This window comes from Schistocerca cancellata, chromosome 1, assembly GCF_023864275.1.
Source record: "Schistocerca cancellata isolate TAMUIC-IGC-003103 chromosome 1, iqSchCanc2.1, whole genome shotgun sequence".
NCBI classification, from domain to species: Eukaryota; Metazoa; Arthropoda; class Insecta; order Orthoptera; family Acrididae; genus Schistocerca; species Schistocerca cancellata.
In genome coordinates, this window is record NC_064626.1 from 243,414,355 (window position 1) to 243,429,682 (window position 15,328).

Genomic DNA, 15,328 nt, shown 5'->3' on the forward strand with positions numbered 1-15,328 from the left:
CCAATGTTTGACACTAAAGCACCGTGCTGAGTCAGGAACTAAGACTAATTCACCTTGAGAAATTTCCTTTTGAAAATGAGTAGTTTTCTTACTACTTCCGATCGCTAGTCCTGAATAGACAGAATATTGAAAATAATTCTGTTCATTTCACTTGAAAGAATCAGTTAGTTTACTTTTGGATAAAGTGTGCATTTCACAAGAACTTTAGCAAATCAGTTTTCTCAGTAAACACATTACATAGCTTTTCAAATGAAAATGAAGGTAGTCATTCTTCCCTGTCTAGTTTATTTTAGTCTTGGTAAACTAAACAAATGAATGTAATAATGTACTGCAACAGTGCAAAACATCAAAGTTGTGTGTGTCCACATTCTTGCACATATATACGACACTAAACATTATATCAAATGCAGTTACTTCTATGCTTAATAATCATTGTTTTTAAGATAGGATTTAAGCAAAGTAAATGAAAGGTACTTAAAATAAAAACTTTACACTTTAAAATTAAACTGTTACAGTATTAACTCAAAAAACACTTTCACCACAGTTATTTTCAACACTAGTTTGGTTTTCCATTGAAAACTTAATCACAAAATACAACTTTGGTAGCTTTGCTTGCCTGAAGCAGTGCAGTTAAGAATTTGGTGCCTAATTGTTTATGGTTTATTCATATCTCTCAATAATTCGATAGACCAAATGTGCCATTATGTCTGCATTTTGGAAACCATTCTTGATGTGTTATGATGTAATTCTTGCACCATCTTATTTTTGTCCGGAAATATCTTTCATCCACTACTACAATTTACCAAAGACAACTTATTACTATGAAATAACTAATTAACCCCGTCAACCCTAAATTGCACCAATGTTACCACAAAATATTCAACATTTAAACAAAATATTCAAAACCTGAAGGTGCACCATTACATGGCTACGCGTAATCACTGCTTGATGGTTACTTCTCATTTCAGTCTGTCTTCTGTTCTCCTTGTTCCAAATAAATGTGTTCCAGCAATGAAACATGACAAGGCCACCTGTCGACCCCTATATTGACACTGTCATTTGTGTGTGGCTCTGTGCACTTCTCGTGTGTAAAAGGCATTTCCAGACATGGAAATATGCCAGGGAAAAACTCGCCAGCTTACTGGCCTAATGGCTTTCCTATTTCACTACTGAATACCACTCTTTCCAACACATTATTATTCCATCAGGAGGTCCTCAGACTTTACAGAAATGTTTCATTTAGTTATTTAATGAAGTGACAGGAAATAAATGTTTGATTGCTAATCACAACATATTTTTTCAACCTTTCTGCAACATCTTTATCCCCTTCTGCATATTCAAATAATCATTAATAAAATCACAAAGAAAATATTGACAGCACACTACATAAGTGTAACTGTAACATTGTTCCGTTACAAGCAGTTATTCATTCAAGTTGAGGAAAATAATCCAACAAACAGCTTTAAAAAAAAAAAAAAAAAAAACAGCTTCATATGTAGATTGGTTTCAGAAAATTTGTACACTGCTGTATGATTCAACAATATGACTCCACACCACACAAAAGAGTGTCATTGTCAGAAGCTCTCAGAACCTGCCTCATGTTGTGGTTGGCACCCAACCAGGATGCGAAAGCCATGCAGTACATTGAAACTATATTTAGGTTTGTGATGTGTCACATGGCATGTAGCAATGCTGCTTAGAGAAAAATATTTACGAGTAGTGTGCCGGACTGTTCACATTTAACCAATGATCTTAGAACTCAGTTGTTTCATAATATCAATCAGTAAATTCAGTACTGAAATTATCAATATTTTTACCCTGTAGGTAATTTGATTCCAATATAAGACAATAATATTGTAATTATTCTGTCCTGGATTTTCTGTTGTTTGATTCATATATATTTCACTCATGATTAATGTGTTTTTGTCTACCATTTACTAAGTTGTTACCAAATGTTGTCACAGTAAGTTTCTTTTCCCCAAAAGTAAAAAGCACCAGAAGACAAGAAACATGTTAAATATGCTATATCGACTGCTATACAAATATAATCAACATTTCATTGCAGCACTAAAGCACTCATTGCAGACATCAAAATGAAACATGGTGGGTGTTTTTAAAACATAGTTGCAGGTTAATGCTAAAAGGAGGTTAATTCAAAAGATCTCAGATCATTTTGAACAGTCATCAAAAAGTAATGATTGACAGAAGCCTTATTGTAGAATAATCTTTGTTTATGTTCTTTATGTTTTAAGGATGTGTGACATTGACAATGTCCACAAAACATTTAAATGAAATACATAGCTCTTATGTTTGTAAACATTTATGGGAAAGAAAAACAAAAAAAGGAAACACAGCGAAATTTCCAACCATTTGAGGCGAAGTGTATGTAACATCTGTGACTATAAAAAAATATACAATTGAAAAACATTCTTCAAAGAATATAAATAATTCTGAAAAATGCGTCTCGTGTGTTCTCTACTAATGATGCCTGGAATAAAGCATTGAAAGCCAGTGTGCTAAAGATATAGCTATTACTGAATATACTTTTGAGTAATGCTACTAAAACTGAACATGTGTTGAACACTGCAATATGTGCAAGTGTTTCTTCAGTTTTACTTAAGGTCACTTAACATACAGAGAATCAGGAAGACTGCTAATTTGAAATTTTTTGTAATTTGTTTTGGTTTCTTACATGTTTGGCTAATGATTTATCAACAGTACCAAGATTTACAACATACCTCTTATAATTTGCAGGTTTTGACCAACAAACGCCTCGGAACAGTGAGTTGTTTCCAGTAGATAACCGTGAACGTCCATTCAAGTGTGACTACTGCAATGCCAGTTTTCGGAAATCAAATCAGTTGAAGAGGCATAATCATAAGCATACTGGCGAGAAGGCCTTCAAATGTGACATCTGTGATAAGTAAGCATGAGTTAATCAGCTTATACCACAATCACATTAGTTTTGTGTGTTATGTTTAGACTTTTACTATTTTTTGTGTAGTTTTGTCCTATAAAGCAGTTTCAACAGTAGTGGATATCTGTGGCACATAGATAAATCTGATTCATGGGGAGAAAAGTATTCTAACAATTCTGCTTCCAGTTAGGTTAGACAGGGAAGGTATATAACAGACACAGTTGTTACTTGCATTGGAGATAAAATGAACTGGACAGTGAATACTAAATATCACTCTTGATGAATGTTATCCACTTGCAGAGCAACATCTTACTGATAGACATCTAGACAACTATTAGGTTCTACAGGAAGTGGGTGCTTTGCGTTGAACACACCTCGTGGTAAAAAGTACCAGATTTAATCAAATATCTGAATTGTTTTCTGGCAATAGATCCTAAATGCTGTTATTTTAGTATCAGTACCTCAAGATACTTCATGTGATACTACTCAGTGAACCAGAGACCCGTTGCACCATCTGGCCACTATTTTTGTATGTCCCCATTGTGGTAAGGTGGCAATGGTCGAACTTCTCAGTTCTTGTTCAGTACAACACTAGTGCATACCATTTTTAGTCTTTTGAAAGAACTATCATAGTAGAGGTTTAAAAAAAAGTTTCAAAAACCCCCAGATGTGGAATAAAACTAATCAGAGTAATTTAAAAAGCATTTGTTTTAGAAAGAGTGAGAGAGTATTATGTTCAGATGGAAGTGATTTTAGATCAGGGTTCTAGCAAAATATTATCTTTCACGAGCTCATATTTCAAACATAGTAGAGAATAACTAAACAAGTAGTTATTCAAATCTTTGCCACAAATGAAATGACATACTTGAATGATAGATTTTTTGTGAAATTACACACTCAAATGTGAGCACCAAGCTCAACAGCAATCTTTTTGTGCTTTCATTCGGGAACAATAAAATTCACTATCACTCTGTGTCGAAAACAATCAGGTCCAAATTAAGTTCCCATATAGAACGTTTTGTCTGTATGCATAAAACTACTTACAGAAGTAGCAACTACAATCATTAAGATGAAACTGAGTAAGAGAGAAATTTTTAACAGTGAGCTCATAAGATTTTGTCTTCAAGTGAATTTACAAATATGCTGGGAAAAGTAAGTTATAATGGTTCTGAATAAAACATTTAAATTCTGTCACTCTATACATATTAAAACCCAGTTTGATGTGTATAATGAGCCAAAAGAGATTAGCAGCTATGAAACTGCACAACCTACCAGTTTCCTGGACAAGTGTAGAATATGGTTTTCCAATGTAAAGTGTGGTTCATTTCTCTGCAATTTGTAAGGAAAGGAGAACACAGTGATGTTGGCGGTCTGTAGACGTGAAACTACAGATGACAGAATGTTCTAATCTTTACCTTAATGCAATGAGAATTTAATTTGAGAAAATTATTATTTAGTTATGATTTGAAATTGTTTCAGTTTACCAAAAAGATATTATCATTACTGAAAATTATATTGAGTATAAGGGAATGTGTCTACTACAGGAGAGTTTGCTAAAGTAAGAGAGCTAGATCCTGAGTGAAGTAAGTGCTGAGCTTCGCTGGGAGGTATCAGAACTTAGCACTCACAGTAACTGAGGGATAGAGCAGTGACAAGAAGACCATTGTGGAGTTGGATGTTGTCAAGAATACATAATTTTAAAAACGTTGAATTTCAAATTTTTTTGAGTCTGTGCCTGTAGTGCTTTAATATCTGAAGTCGAGTAGCTTTTGCGACAATGTTCATTTGATTGTATTCCTCACAAAGTACTGTTTCATTCACCATGATGAATTGTCCTTCAAACCAAACAGTGTAAGTACGAGGCTAGGTTTCTAGCATAAGAGGACTTATTCCTAATATGCTAGACTATGGTTATCCCTATACACAACAAAAGATGCTATCTCGTATTAGGCATATTAGGGTGACTTCATCTTGCCACCATAGCAGCTGGGTTCAGACTCGGATTGTTACTAAGTGGTTTGGCAATTATGTGTAGTTTTTGAATTCATCTGGTAATGATCCTGTTGTGCTAATACTTGATGGGCATCATATCACATGTGTGTGATAGACAAAGTAAGGAAAAAACCTTACCAGCATCATCTTTTTATCACACCATTCCTCATATAAAATACAGCCTCTTGTGTGGATTTCATTATCCCCAAGGAATAAAAATAACCAAGGTCAAGTGGTAACCTCATTTTTGATTATGAGGTTATTTGGAGTGGTCTGCTTCAGAGCAATAACAATGGAAAATGTTACAAAAGGCTTCTGATGAACAGGATTCTTTCCATGTGACAGGCATATACTAAGTCCCAATGACTTTGCAGTACACAAGGAGTTTGACATACAAGATGCAAATAACAGAATAAATGCAAGTCCAAATGTCATCCAGCTAACTACCAAATCGGCAAGCCACATCTGAATCTGTTTAGCTAACATTATTTTCGTACAGGGAATGTCTGAAACAATTCAGATAGATTAAACCTGCAGCGGAATCAAAGCAGGCAGAAGAGAAAGTTTTGCTCTTGAAAAAGAGAGAAACGCAGGATACATGAAGTTACTTCATTCACAGTCTGATACAAATGTAAACGAGGACCATGCTTCAGATGTGCGACATGAAGAAGACACTGAATGCATATTCTGCAGTGGTCGTTTCTCTGAAGACTTAACATGGACAAATGGACACAGTGCATGGAGTGTTATCCTTAGACTTTTTTAAGCATGTTAACTTGAAAAGGAGCTTGTGCATGCCCTGGCAGCACTTCCTTTGTGCAATAAACCCAAATAATGTTGGAGAGGCAGTAAGATAGAGAATATTATTATTTTACGGGTTAGCTGTTCTAAAATTGATCAATATTAAGTGTTATCTTTGTCTCATATGAGGGCTGGAATTTAAATAGTGGCAACTATTTATTCACAACTGATACAAAAGAGTTACATGTTTGCACCTGTTACTGTCCTACAAAGTAGTCACTAGCGTTGTGTAGAACCCATTGCCAGTGATGTGGAAGGCGTAGTATACCATTAGCAGAGCCTGTTCCGTTGATGGTGCGAATGGAGCAGTCTAAAGTTATGGTGATTCTCGTGTACAACTGTGATAGTGTTATCCTAATGCATTATGTTCCGCCACAGCAGATCGTCAGTGCACAGTATTACTGTTAGTTTTTGGATCATCACCTACGACCAGCTTTGCGAAAGAAACACACACACTTTCTGCGCAACCCACCCATCATTTCGCACAACAATGTGCAGGCACATACAGCGCAAGCTGTGACTGCCCTGTTCGGTCGATGGGATGGAGAAGTGCTATACTATACACCCTGGACTTAAGTTCTTGTGACTTTGATTTGATTCCACTTCATGGCATTCGCTTTGGAACTGTTCCAGAGATTCAACAGGCAGTAGACCACTCCATTCACACCATCAACAGAACAGGCTCTGCTAACGGTATACTATGCCTTCCACATCGCCGGCTATTGGTTCTACACAATGCTGGTGACTGCTTTGAAGGACAGTAACAGATTTTCGTCAAATTTACATGTATTAAGTGTTTGGTGACATAAATTTAAGAAAATTTGCATGTATTAAATGTTAAGAGACATGAATTTAAAAAATAAAATATAAATCACTATGCTTTCCTGTAGATTTCAAATTAACAAACTTACAGTTGTACCATATGTTCTAATGTAAAGTAGAGTGATGTGAAACGAGGAAAGTTTCACACTGGGATGAGGCTAGTGTGTGAGGTCCATCCACGACTGGCATCAATCACCCGCCTCATCCCATGAGGCATGGAGGCACTAAGCCTCTGGAAATATGTCTCATTGTCTGCAAGACTCTACCATTTATCCAACAATAGGTCTGGAGGTTGGTGTCGGCCAGTTGTAAGCTAATGTGACGCTTCATTTTGGCCCACAAATTTTCAATGGAATTGAAGTCCAACACTCAAACAGGCCAGTCGATGTGGTTGACATCAGCCTGTTGTGAAAACTATTGCTACATGATTTCACTTGTGTGAACCAGCGTGTAGTTCTGCTGGAACTAGAGCCCTTCACTGAGATAGCGTACTGGAACCTTCATACTGGATGTGTGCCAGGATACTGTCCCTCATGGCATGCATAGGCAGAGACATCCTAGCAGTAAACAAGACTGTTCTGTACTCATCTGTGGTGCAGTGTGTTCTCATATATGGAATACCTCGGCAATTTTTGTGTCGTGCTTGCAACACATAAATAATGCAGTGAAAAAAATAATAATAATATTTTTCAAAGGTGCCATAAACCTTAATTACTTTCATGGAAGTCCAGATCATCAGTGTTTAAATACTGTTTTGATGTTTCTCCGTTACTAGTGGCTGGCATTGTTGAAGTTCACCCTCCATTGCAGTCTGCCACCAGCCAGGAGGGTAAAAATTTAAGAATACCAGCCACTTGTGCTGACAAAATTCCTGAAAAATCATTAAATAAATACCAGCCAAAGATCCTTAGTCAGAAGCCAATAGGCAGTACGAGGTCTGTCTAAAAAGTATCCGACCTTTGATTTTTCCTGCGCAAAATAGACAGTAGTGCAGCGCCACTGTACACAGTAGCAGAAGAGACCTTTATGCGCATGCGTAAATTTTGTCCCCCACCTTCCAGCGCATCAGTCGCTGCCTCTCATTCACGGAGTGAAGTGTTACATGTGTTTGTCAGATTACCGATTCCCTCAAGATGACTGATTGTGTTGAACACAGGTACTGCCTCAAATTTTGTTAAAAGCTTTGTAATTCTCAAAGCAAAATAATTCATAAGATTCAGCTGGTGTTTGGAGAAGATGCGATGGGTGTTACGCAAATTAAGGAGTGGTTCAACCGATTCAAAAATGGCCACGCATCAGTGGAGAGTGACCAGCGTTCTGGCAGGCCCCAAACTGCTCGGATTGCAGCGGGGTGCAGCTTTTGTTGAGAGGGTGCAAAATTTGGTGATGGCAGATTGTCATTTGACCATGCGGGAGATTGCCCAAGAGGTTGGAGTGAGTAAAGATTCTGCAAATGCAAATTTCTATGGTGATTTGAACATGCACTGAGTGGGTGCGAAATTGTGCCCAAGTTGTTGTCACTGAAACAAAAAGACCTTAGTTTTGACGTTGCACGTGACCGGATCCTGGATTTCTGAATACCATGATAACTGGGGATGAGTCAGGGTGTACGGGTATGACCCAGGAACAAAAAGACAATCATTGCAATGGAAGCATCCCGAGTCTCCAAGGCCGAAGAAAGTATGACAGTTGTGAAGCAAAATCAAGGTGATGCTGTCTGTCTTCTTTGATGTCCGTGGAATTTTGCATCACAAATATGCACCGGAAGGACAAACAATGACAAAGAAGTACTATCAAGCTGTTCTTCGTGACACGGTTTGGCGCAAAAGACAAGATGTGAATGGCGAAAAATTGGCAACTGCATCATGACAATGTACCCCACACATTCATCGCACTTGATCCAAAATTTTGTAGCCAAACTTGGAATTACAGCCATTCGCCAACCTCCCTACTCTCCAGACATGGCTCCTTGCGACTTCTGGTTGTTTCCAAAATTGAAAACACCACTGAAAGGATCCTGTTTTGCGAGTGGAGAAGAGATAATGCGGAACACGATGGCGGAGCTGAACGCCATTCCAAAAGAAGACTTCCAGAGCTGTTTCCACCTGTGGAAGGATCTTTGGGCTAAGTGTGTGCAAGTGCAAGGGTCTTACTTTGAAGGGAATTAAGGTCCCAACCCCGTCAGGTATTCGAAATATTTTTTCTAGCCAAATGTTAGATACTTTTTAGACAGGCCTCATATGTCTGGTATTGGCATTCACATTTGTTGCAGCAGTCATTACATCTATATCTACATTTATAATCTGCAAGCCACCTTATGCTGTGTGGTGAAAGGTACTTTGTGTGACACTGTCACTACCCCACTTTCCTTTTCCAGTCACACATGGTTCGTGGGAAGAATGATTACTGGTAAGCCTCCATGTAGTCTCGATCTCTCTAATTTTATCGTCATGGCTCTTTTACGATATATATATAAGAGGACTCAGTATGTCGGCTGACCTGTTAAGCAATGCACGTTCTTGTAACTTTAACAGTAGACCGCACTGCAATGCAGGCGCCTCTCTTGCAGCATCTTGTTACTGGAGTTGGTTGAGCATCACCATGACGCTTTCTTGCTTACTAAATGAATCTGTAATGAAACATAATTGCTCTTGGGAGACCTTAGTTTCTACCGGTGTATACAGTGTTCAAATAACTAATGGGAATGCACCCGGTGACATTCTCGACAACTGTCGATACTTCAGCAGAGCACACCCTACCATTTTCAAGGCAAAACTACAGCAAGTAAGGGCTGTGCAAGCGAAGTTAATACCTTGATTTTCACAGAAACTATGTAAAGATGGCGCGCGCCCACACACACACACACACACACACACACAAACAAACACAAACACACTGTAAACACTAGTGCCATCACAAACCAAAGATGACCGATGTCAGAAGTTATCGATAGTGAAATTAATAATTGGAGAATGAGGCAGCATGAAATCTGTCTCTCCCCCCTCGGGTTTTTCTTTTTTCAGGTGTGAGAGCAGGATTACATGCAGAATTAAGTAAAAACCACCATTTTTATTTATGGTTTGGTGCTGAATTCATGAACCTATTTCAATATGGATTGACTTCCACTTAAGTTTTATTCAATGACCTCTAATACAAGCAGACGGATGGGATTGCGATGGGAAGCCTTTTTCCAATTTGTTCATGGGAAATTTCAAGGAACCTTCCTGGAGTTGGCGTCTTTGAAACCTGCATGTTTTCTCACATAAGTAGATGATACTTCTGTTGTTTGATCTCATGGCAGTCAGTATTTGAACACCTTTTCAGAACACCTGAATTCAATCCACCCAGAAATTTGTTTCGCAATGGAGATGGAAAAGGTGGCTGACTTCCCTTCCTTTATGTGTTGTTAGGAGGAAGGTCGATGGTGTGTAGGGACATGCTGTTTATAGGAAGCCTATTCTCACTGACTTCTATCTGCAGGCTGACAGCTGTCACCACCCATCTCAACGTGAAGGGGTACTTCGTACTTTCATTCAAAGGACTTCTGTCATCTCAGACACTGAGAGTTTTTTTTGACTGAGTTAGCCCACCTAGAAGTCACTTTGTCAGAGTGGTTATAGTGAAAGGGAGATTAGACGTGTGTTGCGCTGTTGACCAACTGCGCACTGGCAGAGGAGCATTTAGAACGGTATTGATGTGAAGTGTGTTTATCGAGCACCATCTAGGGTTGGGGACCTGGCAAGTATCTACCATATTCTGTGCAATTGTGTTATGTCATATGTTGGTCGGACTGTCAGGACTGTTGAGGACCAATGTAATGTGAGCAGAAGTGGCACGCATGCTTAAAAGTGCCGAGTAAATCCATCATTGCAGAACATAGTCTTGGCACTGGTCGTACTATGGAATATAACAACGCGGAGAGTTTAGCATGCACTTCCAGCTATTGGGATAGTGCTATTAAAGAAACTATTGAAATTAAATTAGCAAGTAACCTTATAAATAAAGATGGTAGTTTTTGTTTAAATTCTGCATGGAATCCTGCTCTCTCATTTATCAAAAAACAGAGGGACAGGGTTTATGCTACCTCATCCATTATTTATTTCACTATCGATAACTTCTAACATCAGCCATTTTTGTTTTATGTGTACTGTGTGTGTGTGTGTGTGTGTGTGTGTGTGTGTGTGTGTGTGTGTGTGTGTGTGTGTGTGTGTTTTTACAGTTTCTGTGAAAACTGAGATATTAAATTCACTTGCACATTGCTTACTTGCTGTAGTTTTGCCTTGGAAATTAAAATGGTAGGCTGTGCTCCTGTTGAAATATTGGTGCTTGTCAATGTCACACAGCTATATTCCCATAAGTTATTTGAACATACTGCTCTTCTTGAGGTTTTCTCTATCAGTTCTATCTGGTGTGTAACCCACTACGATGAACAATATTCAAGTATTGGTCGAACAAGTGTTTGTAATCCACTTCCTTTGCTGGTGGCCTACCTTTCCTGAGGATTCTTCCAATGTGTCTCTATCTGTCATCTGCCTTCATTTTGCTCTGTACACTTACTCCCATATATTTTGTAGAAATAACTGCTTCCAGTGATTGTCCTGCAATCCTGTTGCCGCACAATAAGGGGTACTTCTGAATATGTGTTTGAATATGTTAGATTTGTTTATGTTGAGGGTCAACTGCCCTTTCCTGAACCAAGTGTCAATCCTCTTCATGCATTTTGCTACAGTTTCTTAGCAGTTCAACTTCTGTGTACACAACAGCAGCATCTACAGAAAGTCTCTCAGAACTTTTGACAATATCTACATGGTCATTTACATATATGGTGACAAGTATGTCCTGTAACATTACCTTGGGGTTTGCCCAAAGATACTTTCACATCAAAAACTTCTCTATGTTCTGAATGACAAGCTCTGTTCTGTTTGCTAGAAACTCTTCAATCAAATCACACAGTTGGTCTGATGGTCTGTATGCTTGATTTTGTTCATTAGATGGCAGTGTGGTACTGTATGAGAACTCCTTCTGGAAGTTAAGGAACATGGTGTATCTGGGTGCCTGTGTCTGTTGCTTTCTGGATCTTGTGGATGAATGGAATGAGCTGGGTTTCACATATTCACTGTCTAGAAATGTCATAATATGCAAGCATAAAACATCTTCCAAAATTCTACAATAGACCAACATCAGAGATAAAGGCCTACAGTTTTGTACGTCTGTTTGACAACACTTCTTTAAAATGGGAATGACCTGTGCTTTTTACCGATTACTAGGCACACATCACGCCTCTAGAAGCTTACGGTACTCTGCTGCTAGAAGAGAAGCAGGTTCTTTCTCATTCTCTGTGTAGAAGTGGCCAGTGGCCTTTCCTCTGTTAAGTGATTTCAGTGGCTTTTTTTGTCCTGTTGTCACTTTATTTTGATATTTGTCATTTTTTAGTCTGTCCAAGGTGGAGGAACAGTGCAATCTTCCTCTGTGAAACAGTTTCGGAAAAAAATTAGAATTTCAGTATTTTCTTTGTCATCCTCTGTTTAAACACCGTTATGGTCATAATGTGTCTGTGTAGGTGGCTTCGATCCATTTACTGATTTAACATAAGATGAAAACTTCTTAGGATTTTCTGTCATGTCAGTAGATGGAATTGCCCTTATTTTGGCTTTGTATATTTTTTGTTTTCCTGTGAGACTTAGCTATATTTAAATTTGCTGTGAAGCTCTTTCTGATTCCGTAGCATCTTTCTAATATGGTTGTCAAACCTCAGAGGGTCTTTTCCATTTTTTACAATTTTGCTTCACACATACTTTCCTAAAGTGTATTGTACAATGCCCTTGAACTTTGTCTGTTGTCAATGCTAGGGTGAAATGTTCAGGTTGACATGTCACATAATTTGAAATTGTCTTATATTGCTCTTGCTAAACAGATAGATCTTCCTACCTTTCTTTGCACTCCAGTTTATAGCCATGTTCATTGATGCTGTAACCATCATATGACTGACTGATTCCCTGTTCTACACTAACACTGTCGAAAACTTGGTGCTTGGCACAAACTGTTCAAAGATGTTATCCTCACGAGTTGGTTCTCGAATTAATTGTTCGAAGTATTTTTCAGATAAAGACCTTAAAACAATTTCACTCAGTTCCCTGCCACTACTAGCAGTTCTCATCACTTGCATCTCCCAGTCTGTTGCTGGTGAGCTATAGTCTCCACCTAAAACTAAGCCGTGACCAGGAAAGTTATGCAAAATATTCTCCAGGTTTCCTTTCAAATGCTCTACTGCTATTGTTCATAAGGCAGGAGGTCTATAACAGCATCCAATAATTGTATTCGAACCATCTTTAAAACTTTTCTTCACCCAAATATTTTGCACTTGGAATATGTACTAATCTCGCTAGATATTATCATATTTTTTATAACTGCAAACACACCTCCACCACCAACATTCAACCAATCTTTGCAATATATATTTCAATCAGAACTTAGAATTTCATTACTGTTGACATTTGGTTTCAGCCAGGTTTATGCCCGTAGTACTAAGTGAGCTTTGTTACTGTTGCAAAACTAGTTCAGACACCTTCCCGTGGATGCTCCTGCAGTTAACACATTCACTGCCTTGCCTAAAATGAGTAAACTAGTTCGAGAAGTGAAGTTAAGCGGTTCATACAGGTCGATTTGTCATCTCATTTGTAGTCCATCCGTATCATCGAAACTGAAAAAAATTCTCAACGGTACAATGGAGCCTGCGAGTTATGTCGTAGTTGGCATACAGAGCAGAAACATCAGCTCGGACACCAACTAAGAGATAACTTGTTGACAAGACTGTCACCAGCTTGCATATTTTGAAGCACGTTCGATAATTCATTCCATGTCTTTGTTGTAAATGGGTCAATAGTTGTTCAATCTTCGTTGTAGATGGTTTACTGATATTTATCATTATCTGTGTTCAGTTTTCCTCATGAAATGGCTATTAATAAGAGCAAACTGTGTGAAGTAGCACTAGAACAGCCACTAACATGATTGAATCGGAATGGGATGAGTTTATGTATGAATTCTCGAATAGTGGAAGTTTCTACACACCATCTTCATGTGATCATCCAAGTGAGGATTTACATGTAAACAACAGTGAAAGCAATGAAGATGATGAGCTGGTTGGTCCGCTATGAATAACAGTGACAACTGGAATGATATTCCTCAAGATCCACCAGTATTTGTGTTCAGTGAGGATTGAAATTCGACTTACCAAATGTTGGTATCAATGCACTTGCTGATATGTTTTCTTCTCCTCCTCCTCCTCCTCCTCCTCCTTCTCCTTCTTCTGAAGAGTTCCTAGTGTCATTACATGAACAAACAAATCTGTATGTGAGCCAGGTAGCAGAAAATGTGGGAGGAGAAGATCAACCAGGCTCTCGAGATGGAGGGATACAAATGTTATGGGAATGAAAGTATTTCTGGGGCTGTTGCTGCACATGGGACCTTGTATTCCATTGATGGACATTGCTGGAGTAGAAGTCCTTTTTACAATGTCATGTTCTGGGAATCTGTTAAAAGTAGAAGCAGATTTCAGCTTTTATTGAGATATGTACGCTTCTCGGACAACTCATTTAATCCAATGACTGGCTCTACACAATTAGGTCAGTTTTGGACCATTTCAATAGCCATGAGCAATAATTATGTTCCAGACAAGAATCTCTGCATTGTCGAATCAGTGGTTTTGTGGCACAGATGTCTGTTTTTCAGGCAGCATATCAACAACAAGAAACACAAGCTACATTTCTCCACTTGATAGTGGAGGACAAGAAATCCGCAATCAAGACCATCATAAAATTGTTCGAGCCTCTGCTTCAAGACTTCCACTTGACTCGAAACCTAAAGACTGCATTCAGTTCTGGGAACGATGCTACTAAAGATAGCTCTACTTCTTCCTCCCAAGCGAGGCTATCTGTCTACAACAAATCATCCAGCTCCCTGTAGGAACTGAGGATGACCTCTAAACCAAGACGAGAGGCATCATTTGTGCCAAAATGAGCCACGATTTGTAGCTGGGTGCACCCATTAGGCTAATTTGCTGCCATCAGAACTCCTCCACATCTCGAATAAAACCCCCTGGCAAGCGGACAGAGTGAACACTGGCCTCCTTCCCCTACCTGTCTCCTAGTTCCCTGGTGGAAAACACTCGGGACAATTTAATGGCCAAAAAACCAAGAAATTTTGGCACTGTTTCAGGTTTTTGCCTATTACTCAGAAATTGTACATCCTACTGAAAATTTTACCCTTACCAAAATGAAATAACATTAAATTCTGCATCAAATGGCGTATTTAAATGTCCAGATCAGTGCAGCCATTTGGCCATAAGCAGTTGTCAAATCCCCCTGCGAGTTCAGGGGTTAGAATAGGCCTGAGGTATCCCTGCCTGTCGTAAGAGACGACTAAAAGAAGTCTCATGCTTTTCAGCCCTATACGTTCAGGTCCCATTTTATGGTTTGACCTGCCACTTTACAAATTCTGCAGAAGTGCAGGCCATATGGGGATGGACGCCTTATGTGGTGCATGAGTTTTCCATAGTGCCCTTAGATTCGATCTCATGCACCTCTTTGTCATGGCTTTGCATCTCCACCATGAAATTTAACTATTTGGGTGAGGTCACTTTTTCAGGGTATGTCCTCTTCTTCCATTGTCTCTTGTCCTCTTCTTCCATTGTCTCTTGTCCTCTTTCGCTCCCGTGACAGTTTTAGCTTTCTCTGCTCCCAATATCCAGCACGGTAGCCAGTCTGTTGTGGTGGGGCTGTCATGTACCCATTTGGTGGT

At 38.8% G+C, this 15,328-nt stretch overlaps 1 protein-coding gene across 2 annotated transcripts in view; it reads left to right on the forward strand.

Moving 5' to 3' along the window:
- Window positions 1–15,328, forward strand: part of LOC126170109 (zinc finger protein 236-like) — a 224,136-nt gene that overhangs the window by 110,900 nt on the left and 97,908 nt on the right. For both annotated transcript variants that reach the window (XM_049920698.1, XM_049920697.1), the window contains exon 16: window positions 2,755–2,923. In XM_049920698.1, the coding sequence (XP_049776655.1) occupies window positions 2,755–2,923 (169 nt within the window). The remainder of the gene's footprint in view (window positions 1–2,754; window positions 2,924–15,328) is intronic.